Consider the following 19,051-nt stretch of genomic DNA (forward strand, 5'->3'; position numbering starts at 1 on the left):
GTCTCTCAGATATGTTGCTGGTTACAAGAATATTTGCCTATCCTAGAGCTTCGGGCTCCTTGTTCTTCGGTGATCTCAACTTCTGTGCTTGTACTGGACCTCTGTCTTCTTCCTCTTACTCGATCCCCCAACTTATGTTTCTTGTTCTCTCCGGGGAGCCCGCCCCGCCTTAAATACCCGCCGACGATAGCGTGCCCAGAAAGGGAGGGCACGAGTTCCAAGGCGCCATAAATGAAAAGCAACCATCATAGGCTACTGCGCGAGGTGACGGGGAGGGTTGAAAATGCGCCCCCGTCCGGTCTGTTCGTCATGATGTCGTTCTGCAACAGGCGCCGCGGGGCGGGCCCACCGGGCAGCCATTGAACGGCCCAGCGTGCCCACTCGATCTTGCACACCTGACACAGCAGGACGGCAGGCGGGGCGCCTTGGGCTTTGCGATGTTATCCCGAGGCGCGACGGATGACGCGGAATGGGACCCGTGCATTAAATATCCCCACGCCTCTCTGTCAGGCTGTGGCAGGGACTGACACCGAGCGTGGCAGGAGCAGGTGGAAGTGACAGGCCACGCGCCCTCTTAAATATGGTATCGGGCCTTTCACTAGTTGACACCTCACCGCTGGACCTCTGTGGGGGCCACCGGCGAAGGACTTCTTGGGCCGTCGGGGAACCGAGTGCTCAGAGGTCACTGTTCATAGCCCCGAGCACTCTCTCCCGGATATGCCCTCTCTTGGTCCTCGGGGAACCGAGTGCTCGGGGACCACTGTTCACGGCCCCGAGCACTCTCTCCCGGAATTGATTGTTCGGATCCTCCGGGGCCACTGTTCACAGCCTCGAGCACACCCTTCCCGGTATTCGGCTTTTCTGGTCGTCGGGAGACTTGAGTGCTCGGGGGTCACTGTTCTCGGCCCCGAGCACTCTCTTCCCGGCACTTGGCCTTCTCGGGTCACCGGGGAACTCGGGTACTCGGGGACCACCGTTCATGGCCCCGAGCACCCTCTCCTGGGACTTAGTCTTCTCGTACCTTGTGGAGGTAATCCCCGCAGGAGGGCGCCACGTGGCGAACTACTGATCCGGCCTCGGGACTCGAGGACCTCTGGTTCCTGTGTCACCGACAGACCCGCACAAGCAATTTTTGTACAATGGTTTCTGATATAGTTTTAGGACATCAAAAATAAAAATGAATGATACAACAAGTAATATATAGTTAAATAGATAGTCATGTACAAATATAATATCATAACTAATTTATCTTTCAAAACATGTAATTCCTAATGCACTTAATAATTTCCCGTACACGGAAGGGGATGTTTTCACATTGTTCCAGTTATACTTTAGTAGGTCTATCAAAAATTACTTCCTCAGTTGATAGCCATCTTGCATATACATTGCATGTCAATAATTAACAAGAATAGTAATTGGATATAGATCAGTGTGAATTGTACATCGTTGTGCGATGAAGAAGACTTACTCTATACATTGTTGGTTCTAGTCTTTCTCCATTCCATACGTGCATGAACTCGAACAAGGAAATCAGAAGCGTTTCTATAGAATAATTAATTGTTATATTTGCACTTTACAAAAGAATCAGTTATAGTAAGATTAGAAGCAAGTTACCTATCGTTAAACCGAGGAACACCACAAGGTAGCTTAAGAGGCCATATGAAGATATCATAATTTGTACCAGGGTTTGCTACTTTCATGACAAGCCAAAAGTTCTTGACAATCTTTTCATGTTTAGACTTATAATTTATATAAAATGGAACTTTAAACCATGTTGGCATAGAAATCGGGTCTAGTACAAATATAGTTCTATTATCTATGTCTAGTGCGAACAGAATGTAGCCGTCAAGAAGAGCATGTGACAATAGAATCTGCACAAGGTAGGTGTTAGGAAAGCGTAAATAACAATACTGATAGACAATCAACACAATCTTATCAACTTGCACATAGAGATATTGTAGTCTATCCTAGGCTAGCTATCAAATGTTTTCGTCAAGTGCTCAATGTCAAGATTTCCACATAACAACGACAATCAATAGAAATTAGATACCGTCTAAAATAATAAATAGAAAGTTTAGAAGCATGAACCAAAAAGTTAATATGTGAATGTAAGACTCACACAAAATTGTAGGTCTATATAGTGAATATAGGTATCACTCAACAGATGGATCTCATCGCAAGCGGCATCCGTACGTCATGTTGAAATAATTGTAGCCCACTGACTTATGAATATTCAATGTTTCGTGAAGTTTTCTGAGGCTTAAATCAAATCCGTACACCACATTACTCGTACGCCCATGTTGGTAGAAAGATAGGCCACCGCTATCAGCGTTTTGTGATTAATATGATCGATTATTTCTATATGCGAACATGATTGATTATTTACATATATGAACATGATTATTATTTTCATACGCAAACAAGATTGATTATTTCCATACGTGGATATGTGGGTGAGGGTTAAACCACCACTATCAGTGTTTAGTGATTAACATAATCGATTATTTCTATACGCGAATATGATTATAATTTTTATATGTGAACATGATTATTATTTTTATACACGAATAGAATTGATTCTTTCCGTATACGAACAGGCAGGAAGAAACGGTGCGGATCACACAGAACATGCAAAGAGATGTTAGATTCGATATAAAGGTGTTGGATGGAGTGCTCAACACTAAACGTATTTATGGCTTTATAGTTTAGATATGTGCCTCACACCTAGCTAGTTGAGCTCTCGTTCTTCTTTTCGTCGATTTTTCTTTCTTTCTTTCTTTTTGCGAGGCTTCTTTTCGTTGATTGATTCTCTTGATGATATATCAATTGTTTCCTCGATCAGTTATCTAGATTAATGAATGAAATGGTGGCATAAGCCAAAAGTTTTAGGTACGGGCTCAACTGCTACTGCATGCAAAAGCTCTTGCTGTGAGCTAGCGCATTACATTGCTCCAGGACCCACTGGAGATCTTCGCTTGTTTCTGGAGAACCTGCATGTCTACCGCAGACGATGTCGAGCGCTACGTCAAGGAACACCTTTTCGGTCAACGTCCCATCACGCAGAGCGATCCGAATCGGCGGTTCTACTTCTATCTGCAAATACTTACAGATCCAGCTGCTAAAGCTTTTGGTGAGGTCGTGTTCCACGGCAGGAAGTTCTGACTCTTGCCTCTCTCAAAAAAAAAAAAAAAGGAAGTTCTGACTCTTGAGTTTTGTTCACTTGGCGATGGCGTGACTACTTGTAGACTAGCTTAGGGCTCAAGACACTCCACACATCTTGGACCTCCAAGCCACCTCCTTCCTCGGCAACAGAAGGCCCCAGCCCGCAATCTCCCCCACGCTGCCCATTGCCCGTCTGCATGCTACGCCGTACCTAACGGTAAACTGCTGTATGCACTCGTGCATTCTACTTGTTAGCTGGAACAGGTTTTTCATCATTCTGTATTTCCTATACGAGAATAGAGATACAGAGAAAATAGTGTCCACGAATGAAAACAGGAGCAGAATGAAGAATTTTCCTTCTTTTAAGGTCGGGGAACCATTCCCCGACGGGACTTCCCCGTTGACGTCCCTACATGCACTAGCAGAAGTCGATGGTGGACATACCGATTCATCGGTTGCAATCCGATGGCTTTCGTCGAATTTACTTTTACCGCCGTAAGCTAGTTTACCGCCACTTTAATTCTATCCCTTAGACAAAATTTATTCCTCAATACTGCTTAACTTGGTTGCTTAGGGTTCTAGCCACTATCCCCATTTCCACGTCTGAATTCCTGATCTGATCTATCGTTTTAGTCACAAATTCGATACTGAAGATCAGGGGTCTGACATGGCGTCGACCGTGGCGAAGGCCCTGCTGAGAGGGCAGCCCGTGTGGTGGCGCTGCGGTGCGACCAGATGGTCGTCTCCGGCGGCCTTGTGCGGCACAAGGCCAAGTACCTCCGCTTCCTCCGCAAGAGGATGAACACCGATCCCTCCCACGGCCCCATCCACCACCGCTCCCCGGCGCGCATCTTCTGGCGCGCCTTCCGCGGCATGATCCCGCACAAGACCGCCCGCGGCGAGGCGCGCTCGCCCGGCTCAAGGCCTTCGACGGCGTCCCGCCGCCCTACGGCCGCACCAAGCGCATGGTCATCCCGACGCCCCCTCTCTCTCTCTCTCGCCGTTCTGCAGCCATTGCTGTGTTGCGGTGGTTGCTGATTTGGATGCTCGTCATTGTTGCCTAGGGTCCTGCGGCTGCAGCCGGGGCACAAGTACTGTTTGCTCGGTGATCTCTCCAGGAGGTCGGATAGATGGAACTACCAAGACACCATCAGGGTACGTTGCCTCCATTTATCTCTGCTTCTCTTGTCCGTGTGCGGTGTAGCTGCTGTCGTATGTTCCTTTACTCGTGCTGTGCCGTCGCCCAATCCATGTGTTGCGTTGATTTGAGGGAAATGCTAGCTGCTCCTGCTTGTGTGACTGCATGGGCGCTGTACATGTGCGATTAGTGGCCTTTTTAAATGGAACAAACTTATGCCAGCCTCTTAGCTACTAGAATGTGGGTAGGGAGGCCATGAGTTCACACTCATTTGTCGCAGAATTCGCATATGTGTCTGCATGTAGTTGTACTCACACAAAAAATCTGATTTTGGCACCTTTGTGTGAAATGTTGAATCTGGTTAGTACCCTGCATAGACAGAGGTAATGCAATGTGAATCTGCAGGTGCTTAACTTTGTTCATGGCACATGTCTTTGACTATTTGTTGCAATTGTGAGGTGCTTGGTGTAAGTACCAAGGTACCTGTCATTAGATTACATGGATTTCGATAGCCTAGTACTCCTTTGCAGCCCCAGTTATATTTTCATTTGATGATTTGTTGGATGTATTGGTCATACTGTAGCCTTGTAGGTGAACCTTTTCTTCTCTAAGATGATGTTGAGAGTTATGCAATTTCTGACAGTAAGTCTCCAAGTGCTGTTCCGATTTGTTCCTACATTTGAATATATTTGCCTCCTGCACTTCTCGTTACCTGTTGTTAGATACATGTTCTTCCTATTTTGGATGCATTCATTGCGCATAATGTAGACATGATCGGGATGAAGAAGAAAATCAGACGGATTCCTATTTATTTTTTCCCGGATGATGTTCTAACCAGCTACTTCTGACCAATCATGTCATTAGCAAATTTTCTACTTTAAGTCCCTTTTCTGTTTTATTTTGTGAAGGCGTGTAGCCTTTTAAGCTAAATGTTGAATGTTTTTTCCCATTATGCACGATACTGTTTGGTAACAGAAATAGATGGGTTCCTACTATATATTTATGCATAGTTGTGTTACGGTTTTATTTGGCAATCTTTGTTCTCATTTCACTTGTATCCGGAGCCTCTTTTCTTTTTCTTGTTTTTTTTTACTTCTTCCCATGATATGCCTGTGATGTGAGATGAATATTTGCTACTCTTGATGGGGTACTCTCCAGTTGATGATCATAACCACCAAGATCTCTGAGGCTTGTGTCATAAAGCCGTCCTGTTGCTTGTGTCATAAAGCCGTCCTGTTACTATCGGAAGTCACTTAAAGTTGTTTGCTCGTAGTTCATTTTTCAAAGTGTATTTTGTTGATATACCAAATCATAAAATTGGAAATGTATCTCCTAACAGCATTGTTTTTGTATGATATGAGTGCAATTGTTTCAGATCATGCCCTGCCTTAGTTAGTTGCCTGGGTCGACAAGTAGTGTTTCCTGTGTTGGTAATCTTTCAAGAGTTTGTTGGTTTTGCTTCCTCTTGAGTCTTGAAGCTTAGATGCTCTTGTAAGAGGCCTAAGATGTTAGATAAGTCTTTTCTACTCTTGATGGGTAGTTTTCAGACCAGTAGTTTTTTTGCCTATGTGTTGTATTCTTGCTTGCTTGGCCCTACATGGTGTAATGTCTAATCACCTGAATAGGGGAGATGCATATTTGTCCATACTTGATTCAGACATAGCTTGAAGTGTGTTTCATTAGCATTACTAAATGACTGACCACCTTGTGTTGTCACTCTCAGGAACTGGAGGAGAAGCGGAAGGAGAAGACCAAGGTCTCATATGACAGGAGGAAGCAACTCGCCAAGCTGCGTGTCAAGGCTGAGATGGCCGCCGAGGAGAAGCTGGGGTCTCAGCTGGATATTCTGGCACAGATCAAGTACTAGAATGGCTGCCACAAAATAGTAGTAGACTGATGGTGGTGATTGTTGTCCAAATGGGCAGGTTATCTAAATTAGGAATTAAGTGATATATATGGGTTGTCAAGTTCCTTTTAATTAGCTATGAATGTTAGGCAAGTCAAGAATCAGTTCATTATCTCCAGAACCTTGTGTTAGGGAGGCCCTATATCGATGAAGCAAGAATTAAACTCGTCACTATATCAGTGATGGTGAGATTTTAAAGTTCTGGTTCAATATTTTCTTTTTTCGTTTTTTCCAATGAACCCATGGTTGATTGTTATCAGCTGCATCTCGTCACTGATCATTGGTTTACCATCATGCCCTGACTTCTGTGAAGACTTATGAATTCGTGATGATAGATGAGAGGAATAAGAAAGCTTGGATCTGAGAAGTAGCTGGGATGGGAATAGATACCCCTGTTGTTTGACTGACCCCAACTTAATTCAATCGCATCAGATGATAATGTCTGAGCATTAGGATGCTAGATCGCTGCAAGTTGGTTTCCCCAAATTTTCTAGTGACAAATCCCTATGTGCCATCAAATGTTGAAATTCTTGATTTGCCATCGGATAAGTTATGGACATGCATTTCGATTTCGATTCGACAGTGGCACGTAAGGGATGAAAAATTCATCCCACAAGTATCATTGTTGTTAACTCTGTTATGACAACAGTGATATGGATGAAAAGTCTAAACTGGTAGCTTAGGACGGAATATCATTTGTTTAGTGACAAATTGAGAATTTCTCTAACATTTAATGTCACAGAGGAAATTATCTCAAATTTCTAACCTGGATATAGATTATAAGGGGACAAAACATAAGAAGGATTGAGATTAAGTAGTTCCTCTGATCCCAAATATAGTTTATTAGGACATCGACATGATCTATAATATACCACTGTGACTAATGATATCTATAAAAATATATTATTTCAAATAGAAAGATTTATATATTATGAATATATTTTTATGATAAATCTAGTAATATCAACCTTACGTTGTTAATCTCTGTATAATTATTAGACGTACATCTGTACACCCACATCCGTGTACCAGCTCCGCCCCTGCTTGCTCTCTGTTGCAACATGCCATCTCTCCAGGTTCTACAAGTTCACATCAGAATAAAGAAAAAAAAACCTGAATAAGAGAAAATGCATCACCACTCTCTAGCAGTAGCAAGCCAACTGTCTTTTTTATTATGTAGAAAGAAAGAAAAACAGCAGTAAGCAGCACCGGCATCCTGCAACTAGCAACAGCAGCTGTAATTTGCAGCTACAGACAGCAGCGCCCGCAATTAGCAGCGGCAACGAATGAGCAGCTCAGTTCAAAACACCACACAGCATGTATTACATTCTCACAATCACAGCATCAGCTCACACATTCTCACCACGTTTTGTATGCATGAACATCAGTTAACATGATATCACAAAATTATCAACGCATACATGTCAAATTATCCATCATCTCATTAACCTTTAAAAACGCTGAATGCTTCAACAGTTCTGGAACTACATAACATTTAAGCGACATTACTTAAAACTTGGTGCAGATGAGGCTGCTGAGGAGATCATTGTAGCGCACCTCCTCACCACAGCTGCTCACCTCCTTGGCATGGCAACCGACCTAGACATTAGCTCATCAGTGCTTCTTAGGTCCTTTCAGTATGCAGGTGTTCAGGTGACAAGTTTGCGTTGCTGCTCCTAGTAAGAAGGTGGTCGGAGTTCCCTTAGACGTCGAACTACATGCTTCATTGTGGGCCTAGAAGAAAGAGATTCCCCTGTGCACTGGACCGCCAGGTTTAAGAACTCAACCAGATCATCATGTGGGGCCTTATCCCACAGACCCTCGATGAAGAATTCACGAACTCTGCCTCTTTGGATAAGCTTAAGAGCCCAAGTAACAATGTTGAAACCATTTCCATATGGAGAAAATGACGGGTCCAGTGCTTTCTTATCTGAAATCAATTCAAGAAGTACTACTCCATAGCTATACACATCTGCCTTGTCAGACACCCGACATGTCATTGCATACTCGGGTGCAACATAACCAAAAGTACCAGCAACATCAGTGGTCGCATGTGTTTCTGAGTTCCGAAGAAGCCTTGCTAAGCCGAAATCAGAAAGATAAGCATTGCATTCATTGTCGAGCAGTATGTTGTTTGGCTTGACATCTCGGTGCAGAATGCGAGGGACGCACTCGTCATGTATGTATGCAAGAGCATGGCCGACATCCAGAGCGATTTTGTGAAGCCTTCTCCAACTGATTGGCCTCTTAGTTCTCTCTTGTATGAACCTTTCCAAGTTTCCACCCGGCAAATAGTTGTATATCAGAAACATCTCTGAATCACTGATATGGTACCCTAAGAGAGTGACAAGATTAGGATGACGGCACTGCCCAAGGATTTTCACTTCTGCTTGGAACTCCTTGTCACCGTGCTGCTTCCCGATTGCAAGCTTCTTTATCGCCACAAGAACTCCAGGTGCAATCTCGGCTCTGTATGTTGCACCAAAGCCTCCATTCCCAATGCAATTGCTAGCATTAAAATTCCCAGTGGCGTGCACAACTGTTTCATAAGTCAGGGGAGCTCCAATATCAACATTATCAAAAACCTTGACTTCCCTTATCCTGAAAGAACGTCTTGATGGCCTCAGAGTCCATTTTCTTGTGCAGATGCACAGGATGACCACAACTAACAGAGTCACGATAATGACTGATGCTGAAGCTATGGCAGCAATCTCTGTGGTTCCCAAACCACCACCACTGCTGCTGCCATCAGGTGGAGTGCCCGGATTCGCCTCAGCCAGCACTCGCTTACTGCTCAATGTGCTGGAAACTATAAACAGTTCAGTGTGCTGTGGTGATGGGTTTACATCTGAAGTAGCACCTGTCACTGAGGAAACATTAACTCCTAGAAGTGATGACAAAGGAGCAGCAGAAGCAGGTATCTCCCCAGAGAGCTTGTTGTTATCAAGCAGTAGAACAGTGTGATTTCGCAGTGCCACAAGATGCAGACGAACCACCCCTGATAGAGCATTAGTAGACAAATTTAGAAACTTCAGTGACCTCAGCTGGCCCAAACCGGAAGGTATCTCACCACTGAAATTGTTCCCAGCTAATGAGAGAAATTTCAAGCTCTTGAGCTCCTCGAGACCGGAGGGCACCTGACCATCAAGGAAATTTCTGCCGAGGTCCATCTTGACAAGGTCCCTACAATGGCAGATCTCCGGCGGAACGCCGCCGGACAACCTGTTCCCCGACAACTCCAGAACCCGCAGCTTTGCAAGCTTCCCAATCTGCTGCGGAATGGAACCATCCAACGAATTCGAAGACAGCCGAAGATGCCGGAGCGCCGCGCAGTTCCCCAGCGCCGGTGGGATTCTCCCGGACAGCCGGTTGCCGTAAAGGTCCAAGCTTTTCAAGCCCTCGGGGAAGGTAGCCGGCAGGTGGCCACGGAGGGCGTTACCGGCGAGGTTGAGCACCTCGAGGCGCTGGAGTCGCCAGACTTCTTGAGGAATCTCTCCTCCGAGACCGACGGAGGGGAAGGAGAGAACCTTGAGCTCGGTGAGGCGAGCCACCGCCGGTGACAGCTCCCAGGCGAGGCGCCGGTCGGCTCGGGACGGGAGTGAGAGGGCCACGACGCGGCGGGACCGCGCTTCGCAGGTGACCCCCGTCCAGGAGCAGTGGTGGACGCCGGGTTCCAGCGACCAGTTACAGAGAAGGTCGCCAGAGAAGAGGCCGCTCTTGAGCTGGAGCAGCGCCGACCTGTCCTGCTCTTGGGATGGCAAAGAGAAGGAGGAGAAGGCGGCGGTGAGAAGTTGGAGAACGAAAAGGGTGGCCGTGGTGGCGGAGTAAACTGTGCTCCGGCGATGGCCGGCCATCTCCGGCGGAGCAAGGTGATATGGGAGCGGAGGGCTGGAAAGTAATTTCAGAAAAATAAAGGTGGTAGACTGCAGCGGGTTCGTCTGTTCATTTCGGCCTCGCCTTCCTGGCTCCTGCTGCCGTTGTTATCTGTTCATCTATCATTGTATTAGTCCACTTTACTTTACTGTTGGTGTCTTACTTTTCATCGCTGGGTCCTTAGGGGAAAAACATTTTCTTTACAGTCTTGAAAAATTCTATTTTGGCTCGGAGAATTAGCATTTGGAAAATCCACTTCGTTTTATCACGTGGATGACGCCAACTTGGTTCATGCTTATTGGCGCCAAGATCTACAACTCACATGTAAAACACATGTAAAAAAAAAGTTATATGTCTGACGCTAAATTCGTACTAAGATTAAAAACTGTATTAAAAAAATTCATCTATTCCAACGGTCTATGGCTCTTGGCATCCAATTTAGTATCTTCGTGTGTTTTCAAATAGTTCTTATGACTATCGACCTGGGCGGTCCATACTTCTTAGAAATAATGCTTACATGTTTATCTCTTTACCAACGAGTCACCCGTCCATGCTATTTCCGTTAGAAACCTAACTGAATTCTTGAGATTAGGGCCCATCTACCTTCTCAAAATCCAAGATAAGGAGTGTGGGCATGCTGGGAATATGCAGCGGTTGCGAGTATGTCAAAATTAAATTAGTTGATAAAATAGGATGTCTATCACCATTTCACATGTGTTTATTAGTACTATGTAATGAAAGGTAATGATATAACACTCATAGAATAGTAGCTTTCCCTTCCCTCTATACTCAACCCGCCCCTTCTCTTGGTCGACTGGTGGGCAATGAGTTGGAGACTTGCTACTCTTTTCTTCTGCATCGGGAGGCAATCAATGTTCCTCACCCCAAGCTCCATTGGATATGGTTGAGGGTGGTTTCCCCATTTGGCTTGAAGAATCAAGGTACTCCATACACTTAATAAGTTACCGTTTGCGCTATCACTTTTGATTTCAACACTTAGTCACCTTCTGGGCACCGTCACGAACTTTCCTGCTTCTGTATCCTCCTATATTCTTGAGGCAATACATCCATATTTCACACCAGTCATCGACAATTGTGAATTCGCCGATGGCATTCCTGTATATTTTGATTTCTTGTATTCCAAACGACACCTTAATGATACTTCTATTTGAGATAACAAAAAATAATAGTATACTCAAGGGAGGTAGATCCGATTATGGTCTATCATATGGACCAAATTTGCTCTCTTCGAAAAAATATAGACCTGCCCGTCTAGCTTACATGACTTCCATGCATGGTCACACGGCACCCAAGTGGAGGATAGCAATAGAATACACCATCAAGCTACCAAATTAAGTGTAGGTGACTCCATACATTTTCTATTTTTTTAGAAGTTGGTGGTGGCTTTTGTCATGTTGCTCCGGAAGCAAATGGGAGCAATCTGTCAAAACCCATCAACTTGTACTATAAAAGAGATAAGGAACTGGTTTTTGCATTTTCTTCCCTTATTGATAAAGAAGAGAATAATAAACGAAACGGAAAGTGCTTCCATCGTTTTTTTTTTCCTTAGAGAAAGAAAGACTTGCAAGAATTGAAGAAGAAGGAGACGAGGGATCATGTCATGGTCTTCGTTCCTTTTTTGTTTTCTTGTTGAGTTGGATGGAAAGAGTAGACCACTAGCCGGTCGCTTCTGCACGGAGGATTTTTCTTCTGTTATGGTTGTGGGCCCCACATGGAAGCCTCTCGCCCTCACCAAACTGTCCTGTGGGCCCAGCAGCATGGGGTCCCAGGACTAGACAGGTGGCCCCCGTGGTGTCAGTTCCAGGAGAGACGCACCTCTCTTACTCTAGACCACAGCGCGTCCAATAGCTCGCACGCTGGAAACGTGGTGACACGTCAGCGTGGGGTGACGGAGAGGAAGCAAATTATATATGATCAGATCTATGAAAAATCTTTTTTTATAATACGTATTTTTTCCCTCTTTTCTCTTTAGTTTGGATCCTACAAAAAATCTCTTTTTTATAACACGTATTTTCTTTCTCTCTTGTTTCTTCAACACAATTATTTCAGACAAATGGCTAGATTAAAATCTCACAAAGATCTTTCAGACAAAGACCGTATAAAATTTGATAGTAGAAAAGAAAGACCGGAGACCGCACGTTGACGTGGACGTCGTTGCCCGAGGCGGCGACAACGTGGTCATTGTTTCCGAAATTATGATTCTAAAACAAATTAACATGATAGCAGAGCAGAGGCCAGTGTCTGCAAGTTTGAACGTCTTCCTAATTCACTCGTCATCACTGTCAAAAACAGCTGCCTCCTCGCGCCTGTGGCTGCCGCCCCCTGATTTCTCTCTTCCGTTTTGGTGCCTGCAGTGACAGTGGCACTTTGATTATTTATACTGAATATAGAAAAGCACCAAGGTTCTTCTTTCAGTTTTCCTGTCATGGTCCCATGAAGAATTAGAGTGTGCAATTGCACAGCCAAACAATTTCATGGACTCCTAATTCGAAAAGGTAAAGGTGACTGGACAACAAAATTTAAAGAACAGCGAATCATTTGCTTCTAGCATGAGGTAATGATTCTTACCTTTTTTATGATAAAAAAAGCTTTTCTGTTTTATGGTCAGCAGGACTCGAGAACATTGTTATCCTTTTCTTGCCCAAAATATTTGTTTCTAATTTTAACTCTAACAAATTAAGCTATTTTACGACTTCCTGGTCAGCAGGACTCGAGAACATTGTTATCCTTTTCTTGCCCAGGAGTACAAAATTTAGGTTTCTAATTTTCTCTCTAACAAATTAAGCTATTTACGACTTCCAATAAGAACCACATCACATGTATTTTCTGCTTCATTTTATTTCGCTTAATATTTCATTTCAGATAAGCATGGCAGCACCGAGAAGCCTGTCCTTACTCATCTGCTAATGAGCGATGCAAGCTTACTGAATAAAATTTACCTACATAACTGAAATTCAAAGAAATCCTGATCCTAGTACCAGACTTTCCTAAAAATCATGTTTTTGTCTGCTGCAAAGTATTTCACTCTTTACCATGGATGGCCAAGAAAAACCTGATTCTTGCAATATATTGCTAAAAAAGCACCACAACACTAACCCTGTGAAATAATAAAAAATGGTGCGAGGCCAAAAGATCTAACCTCCACTTCTTCATCTAACAGAGGCGCTTCCCCTTCGATGTCTTCCTTATATTCATCCTCTTCATCTAGCTCATCTTCCCTTCCACAAGTTGGTAAGTTCTCAATATCCTCGCCTTCAGTTTCATATTCGGTAAGACCAAGATAACCGATTAGAGAGGGTGAATAGACGTCTTACAGATTCCTTACAAAATAGATGATATAATTCTTGTTTACCCAACGCTCCTCAAAAATATAGAACGGAAATATAAAGTTTAGATAGACAAAGCGCGAAGAAAAGTTCCAAAGCAACATAACTCCATAGATAGAATATTAACCATAGGTTCTATTAAGACCTTTCCATGCGTTTTTTGCATAAAAGCTTGAACCTTGAATGAAGAACAAAGTAAAAAGATAGTCACCGAAAGAAGCAACTCTCCAAATTAATAATCTATAGGCAAGGGGATTCAAGACCCCTCTCAAATATATGAGCATATGAACGTTTCTGCCTCTAGCAACAAGAAAAATTACTTTACAAACGTGGAAAAATTGCAGCTCAAAAGGAAAACGAAAATCAAAGAAAAACTTACAAACTTGCAAGGGGACCAACAGAGAAAGTAGAAGGAGGGGAATTCAACCATATTCAAAAAATATAAACTTCATTTCCCAAAGAGGTCAGCTCTATTTTAGATGAATTATAAGTTATTTCTCTCACAAAAACTCTAGTCTATTACAAAGACTAAATATATTCTCTCATCTCCTTTAAAATCTATCACTAGGCTCTTAAATAGCTGACTTACCCTCTCTCTACAGCTCTAACCCTCTATTTATAGGTCTAGGGAGGTATTTTTACCTTTTAAGTTTTCTTGTTCACAAAATACCCCTCATCGGTAATACACTCCTACCTACCACCGGGCCCATTTTGGTACATTTTTTCGCTCAGTCCATTGAACGGCCACAATTTCTTCATTACTTAGCTTTGCCTTGACGCAAGTCCCGTGATGAGACCACGTAACCCTCCAATTCTCCCGCGGTTTTGTAACCAAACCGCGAAACCCTAGCACACTTTTCAAAGTGTGACTAGCCGCTACTTGCTTTGCCTCAAGCAAACGCTCTGATGCCGATGCGTATCTTTCGTCTTGCGATCTTGACCACCGGCAAGTCTCTCCCAATCGCTCAGGCTACCTTATCACTTGCACCGACATCTCCTTCGTTTGACTTTGTCAGCACACCATCTTCATCAATCACCTCATGCTTCGCTTGACCTCCACATGTACTATCAGGATCATCCTCGACTCCGTCCAACCTCCTTGATTGTCTGGTACCAAGCACACGCTTGGCCCCGATTATCCCGTCGTCGATTGCCAAGTTGCATCCATCACATACACACTATGAAACAAGTAAACATGTTTCTCCCACTCTAAAATCATCTTCAGGTTAGCTCAAAATAAAAATCATCGAATGAAAGCTCATCACGCGTCGTGAACATCGGATGCTCCGGTGTGTTCACCTTCTGAACACCGAACCATCTGGTGAATGTAGCTCTTTCTTCGCACCGAAAATTTGCTCCCTGCAAGAATTAGTCCGGTAATATACTTCGATGCGCACACTGTCCACCACCGGACAATCAAAGTCCCTCATGCACTAAAAAATTGCTCTTTGCAATAGAAGGTTCGGTGTACTCTCTGGTGTTCACACAGCTCATCACCAGATTGTCCGGTGAGTACAACTCACCAGAACTCAGTTTGGATCCTTCTTTGTTGGAAATAGTCCGGTGAACACAAGTAGCCAACATCAGACCATCTGATGCCTGTTTCAAATTTTTTTCTCCAAACTGAAAACCTTCCGCGTCAGCATTAGCACAACACCAGATCATCCGGTAAAGCCAATTTCTCAAGTACTGGATAATCCGATGAGAACAAATCACCTGGACGCAGAGAAAATCATTCCAATTCCATTCTCCTTTAACTCGAGGTAGTCATGAACAAGAACAAGCATCAATAAACACATGTTAACCAAGTTCAACTCAACTCAACTATTGTTAATGACTCATCACACATATCAATCAAGGCACTTATCCACTTGATTTTTCAATATCTCCCTTGATGAGTCCATTGACAACACACATGAAGACAAAGAAAAGAGTTAAAATACAAGAATAAATAAGCACATCTAAGTTATCCAAAGGCCAAAGAAGAGCAAAATCAAGATCACTTAGCATAAGATGAAATTGCAAAAGCCCAAAACCGGAAGCCAAAAAGAAGTAATCAAGTTCAACTCCTTCTTATATCCAAAGGCCAAACATGAAATTGGATTTTCTCCCTCTTATATCATTTTTCTCTCCCCCTTGTTATACTAATCATGAATGCACAAAGGTATAAGGTCATGCAAAGGCTCCCTCTATCTTATGCAATTTCGTCCATTTTACTTCCCCTTAGGCAATGCAAAAAGAAGTGTGAATGCGATACAAACCTACAAAGCTTCACATATAGATCACAAAGCACTTGCAAGGACTAGAGATGTCAAAGCACTATAAAGCGTAAATAATATAACTCAAAAACGCACAAAGTCTCAAAGTGATTCCACATCACAAGCACCAGAAGTATAGAAAGTTTTGATCATGTTGTTCAATTATCAAAAAGATGTCATCACAAAAGTATCCACAGTTTCATGATCAGTGAAAAGATTAGAGAAACTAGTGCTATGTCAAGTTCAAACTAAGCAACCAAGTTCAACCTGATAGGCTATGCAAACACCCACATATCAATCTAAGCTTTAGTTTGACAAGATGAAAAAAATATTCTTAGCACATTACAAAAGCACAAGTTAAATTTATCATTTGATCATTTCTTATCCTCAAGTGAACTTTAGCAACCATAGGTTTACTTCTTTGGCAAACCACATGAAGTATTAAGCCACCATATTGGACTCAATTTTAGCTCAACACTTAATTATTCATTTGATTAACTTAACAAGGATTCAAGATATGCAATTTTCACAAAACCAAATCAAGTTATGCCTTTGCAACATAAAAGAGCACATGCTCTCCTAAGAGTTAATCATGAGCTAAGCATTTACATAGATACAGATCAAAGACCCCCAATCCGCTGAGCCGAACAAAGCGACCTAGCACAAGCTTTTTATAGAACTAGCCCTAATATAAGCACTGATCAAGCTAAATTAAACACTCAAGGGTGACAAGTGATTATTTTTGTCATTCATATTTCAAGTTCATCCTTAGAAAATACAAGCTTGTTATACAGATTTTATGACATGTTTCAATAAAGCCTAAGTTTGCATAGATTGTTATACATCCACTACACTTAACATAAATTCACATATAGTACAAGAAAACGTAATGAACATATAAGTGAACCTTAACTACTATGAATATATTACAAAATGCGATGAAAATGCAAATGCAACAAAAATAAGATAGAGTATGTATATGAAAGATTCTCCCTCACATAATGCTATAGGGATGGTACACACCAAGCTCTCCTCTCAAATAGGCAACTCTAGTAGCATCTAGAAGCTTGGTGAAGATATTGGCTAGCTGGTGTTGGGTATCAATGTATTTTAAATCTATGTCCCCTTTCTTATTGTAGTCTCTCAAAAAGTGGAATCGCACATCTATATGTTTGGTTATGGAATGCCGAACTAGATTGTTGGCTAAACTGATGGCACTGGTGTTGTCACACAAAAGTGGCATACTCTTGAAATCTAACCCAAAATCTCTCAAACTAACAACCTTCCACAAAATCTATGAGAAATAGCTAGCGACAGCTACATATTCAGCTTCAGCAGTAGATTGTGCAATGCTAGACTGCTTGTAAGAAGACCAACACATAAGAAAAGTACCTAAGAAATGACACGTACCAGAAGTACTTTTCCTGTCAATTCTACACCCAGCAAAATCCGCATTGGAAAAACCTCGAAAAGAAAGCAAAGAGGAAGTAGAAAATCAGAGTCTATACTTGAGAGTGTACTCGAGGTACCTCAGAATGTGTTTCACCACTTGGCAGTGTGACATCCTCAGTGAAGCTTGGAAGCGCGCGCAGAGGCAGACGACGAAGTGGATGTCCAGTCTTATTGCTGTCAGATACAGGAGGGAGCCAATCATGCTCCTGAACTCCCTTTGGTCTACGGCTTCGCCATCTTTATCCGGATCAAGCACAGTCGAGGTAGCCATCGGTGTTGCCAAGGGCTTCGCGTCGCTCATATCAAACTTCTTCAGCAGCTCCTTGGTGTACTTAATCTGGTGGACGAATGTACCCTGCTTGCATTGCTTGATTTGAAGTCCAAGGAAGAAGTTGAGCTCGCCCATTATCAACATCTCAAACTCCATGCTCATAGTTTCTACAAACTTGGCCATAAGTGCATTAGAAGGGACACCAAAAATGATATCATCCATGTAAATCTGAACAAGTAGAAAATCTTTGTCATACCTGAGAGTGAATAAAGTTTTATCAACCGACCCCATGACATATCCATGCTCTAACAAGAAAGACTTAAGCCTATCATACCAAGTCCTAGGCGCTTGCTTAAACCCATACAAAGCTTTCTGAAACTTGTATACTCTATGTGGGTATCTGGTGTGTTCAAAGCCTGGGGGTTGCTTGATATAGACATCTTCCTGTATGAAACTATTTAGGAATGCACTCTTGATATCCATTTGATACAGCTTGAAACCCTGGGTGCCGCAAAAGTAAGAAGGATCATAATAGCTTCTAGCCTAGCTACTGGTGCAAAGGTCTCTTCAAAGTCTATTCCCTCTATTTGAGTGAAACTATTAACCATTAATTTAGTTTTGTTTCTCATTATAGACCCATCCTCCCCTTGTTTGTTTTTAAAAACCCATTTTGTACCTATGGTGTGAACATTATGAGGTGGCTCTAAAATGACCTAAACTCAGTTTCTCTCAAAAATTTTAAGCTCTTCGTGTATGGCATTGACCTAATTTGAATCAGATAAAGCATGTCTAATATCATGAGGCTCAAAGAAAGCAATGGATGCAGAATCAATAAAATGAGCATGGTGAGTGAGCTTGGACCTAGTTACCATCTCATCGAGATCGCCGATCATCATGTCTGGAGTGTGTCGCTTCTAAATGTGTTGAAGAGCCTCACGCCTTGAGAAAAACCTCCCCTCAAACATAGCTGGTGCAGGCTCGAGAGCAGCTGAAGTGGAAGTAGGAGCTGCAGGACCCTCTGCCAGAGTAGAAGAAGTAGGAGCCAGCTCTGAAGCATGTGTGGTCGAGGGAATTAGTGGATCATCCTCGTCATCATCAAGAGCTGGAAGGTTACTATCTACAAAAATACTCTCGCTTATCTCCTAATCACCTACACACTCAAAGACAGAACTTGTACTGGGGGTTGATTCATCAAAAGTCACATCACAGGATTTTATGATGGTGTTAGTGTCAAGATTATAAACTTTGTAAGTATGACTATGAAGAGAATACCTCAAGAAAATGCTATCAGAAGAGCGCGACTTGGACTTGTCAAGATTGCCACGCTTTATGATGAAGCATTGACAACCGAAAAATCTAAAATGTGAAACATTTGATTTCCTACAAAAGCGCAACTCATAAGAAGTTAAATTCAAAATCGGACGCAAGAAAATCCGATTTAAGATGTAGCACGCTGTGCTATGGGCCTTAGCCCAAAACTTCTTAGGAGTCGTATGCTAATCGAGCATCGTTCTAGCCATATCCACCAAAGTCTTGTTCTTTCTTTCAACCATGTCATTCTGCTGAGGAACACGTGGGGCAAAAAATTGATACTCAATGTCATACTTAAGGCAGAAAGCATCAAATAGATAGTTCTTGAACTCG

General features: G+C 42.9%; 1 protein-coding gene, 2 non-coding genes and 1 pseudogene across 3 annotated transcripts; 3 read left to right on the forward strand and 1 right to left on the reverse strand.

Annotated features, from left to right (window-relative positions):
- Positions 1–3,703: 3,703 nt before the first annotated feature.
- On the forward strand, positions 3,704–6,515 carry LOC133891920 (large ribosomal subunit protein uL13y-like; annotated as a pseudogene).
- Positions 5,074–5,153, forward strand: LOC133894206 (small nucleolar RNA R12). The gene has a single exon (XR_009905015.1). It is a non-coding gene; the product is annotated as a small nucleolar RNA R12 (small nucleolar RNA).
- Positions 5,408–5,491, forward strand: LOC133894198 (small nucleolar RNA SNORD24). The gene has a single exon (XR_009905008.1). It is a non-coding gene; the product is annotated as a small nucleolar RNA SNORD24 (small nucleolar RNA).
- Positions 6,516–7,590: 1,075 nt separating the features above from the next.
- On the reverse strand, positions 7,591–10,189 carry LOC133893153 (probable LRR receptor-like serine/threonine-protein kinase RPK1). Its single transcript, XM_062334124.1, has one exon. The coding sequence runs from the start codon at positions 10,058–10,060 to the stop codon at positions 7,883–7,885; it is 2,178 nt and encodes a 725-aa protein (XP_062190108.1). The 5' UTR covers positions 10,061–10,189; the 3' UTR covers positions 7,591–7,882.
- Positions 10,190–19,051: the final 8,862 nt, after the last annotated feature.

Source organism: Phragmites australis, chromosome 15 (assembly GCF_958298935.1).
Source record: "Phragmites australis chromosome 15, lpPhrAust1.1, whole genome shotgun sequence".
NCBI lineage: Eukaryota > Viridiplantae > Streptophyta > Magnoliopsida > Poales > Poaceae > Phragmites > Phragmites australis.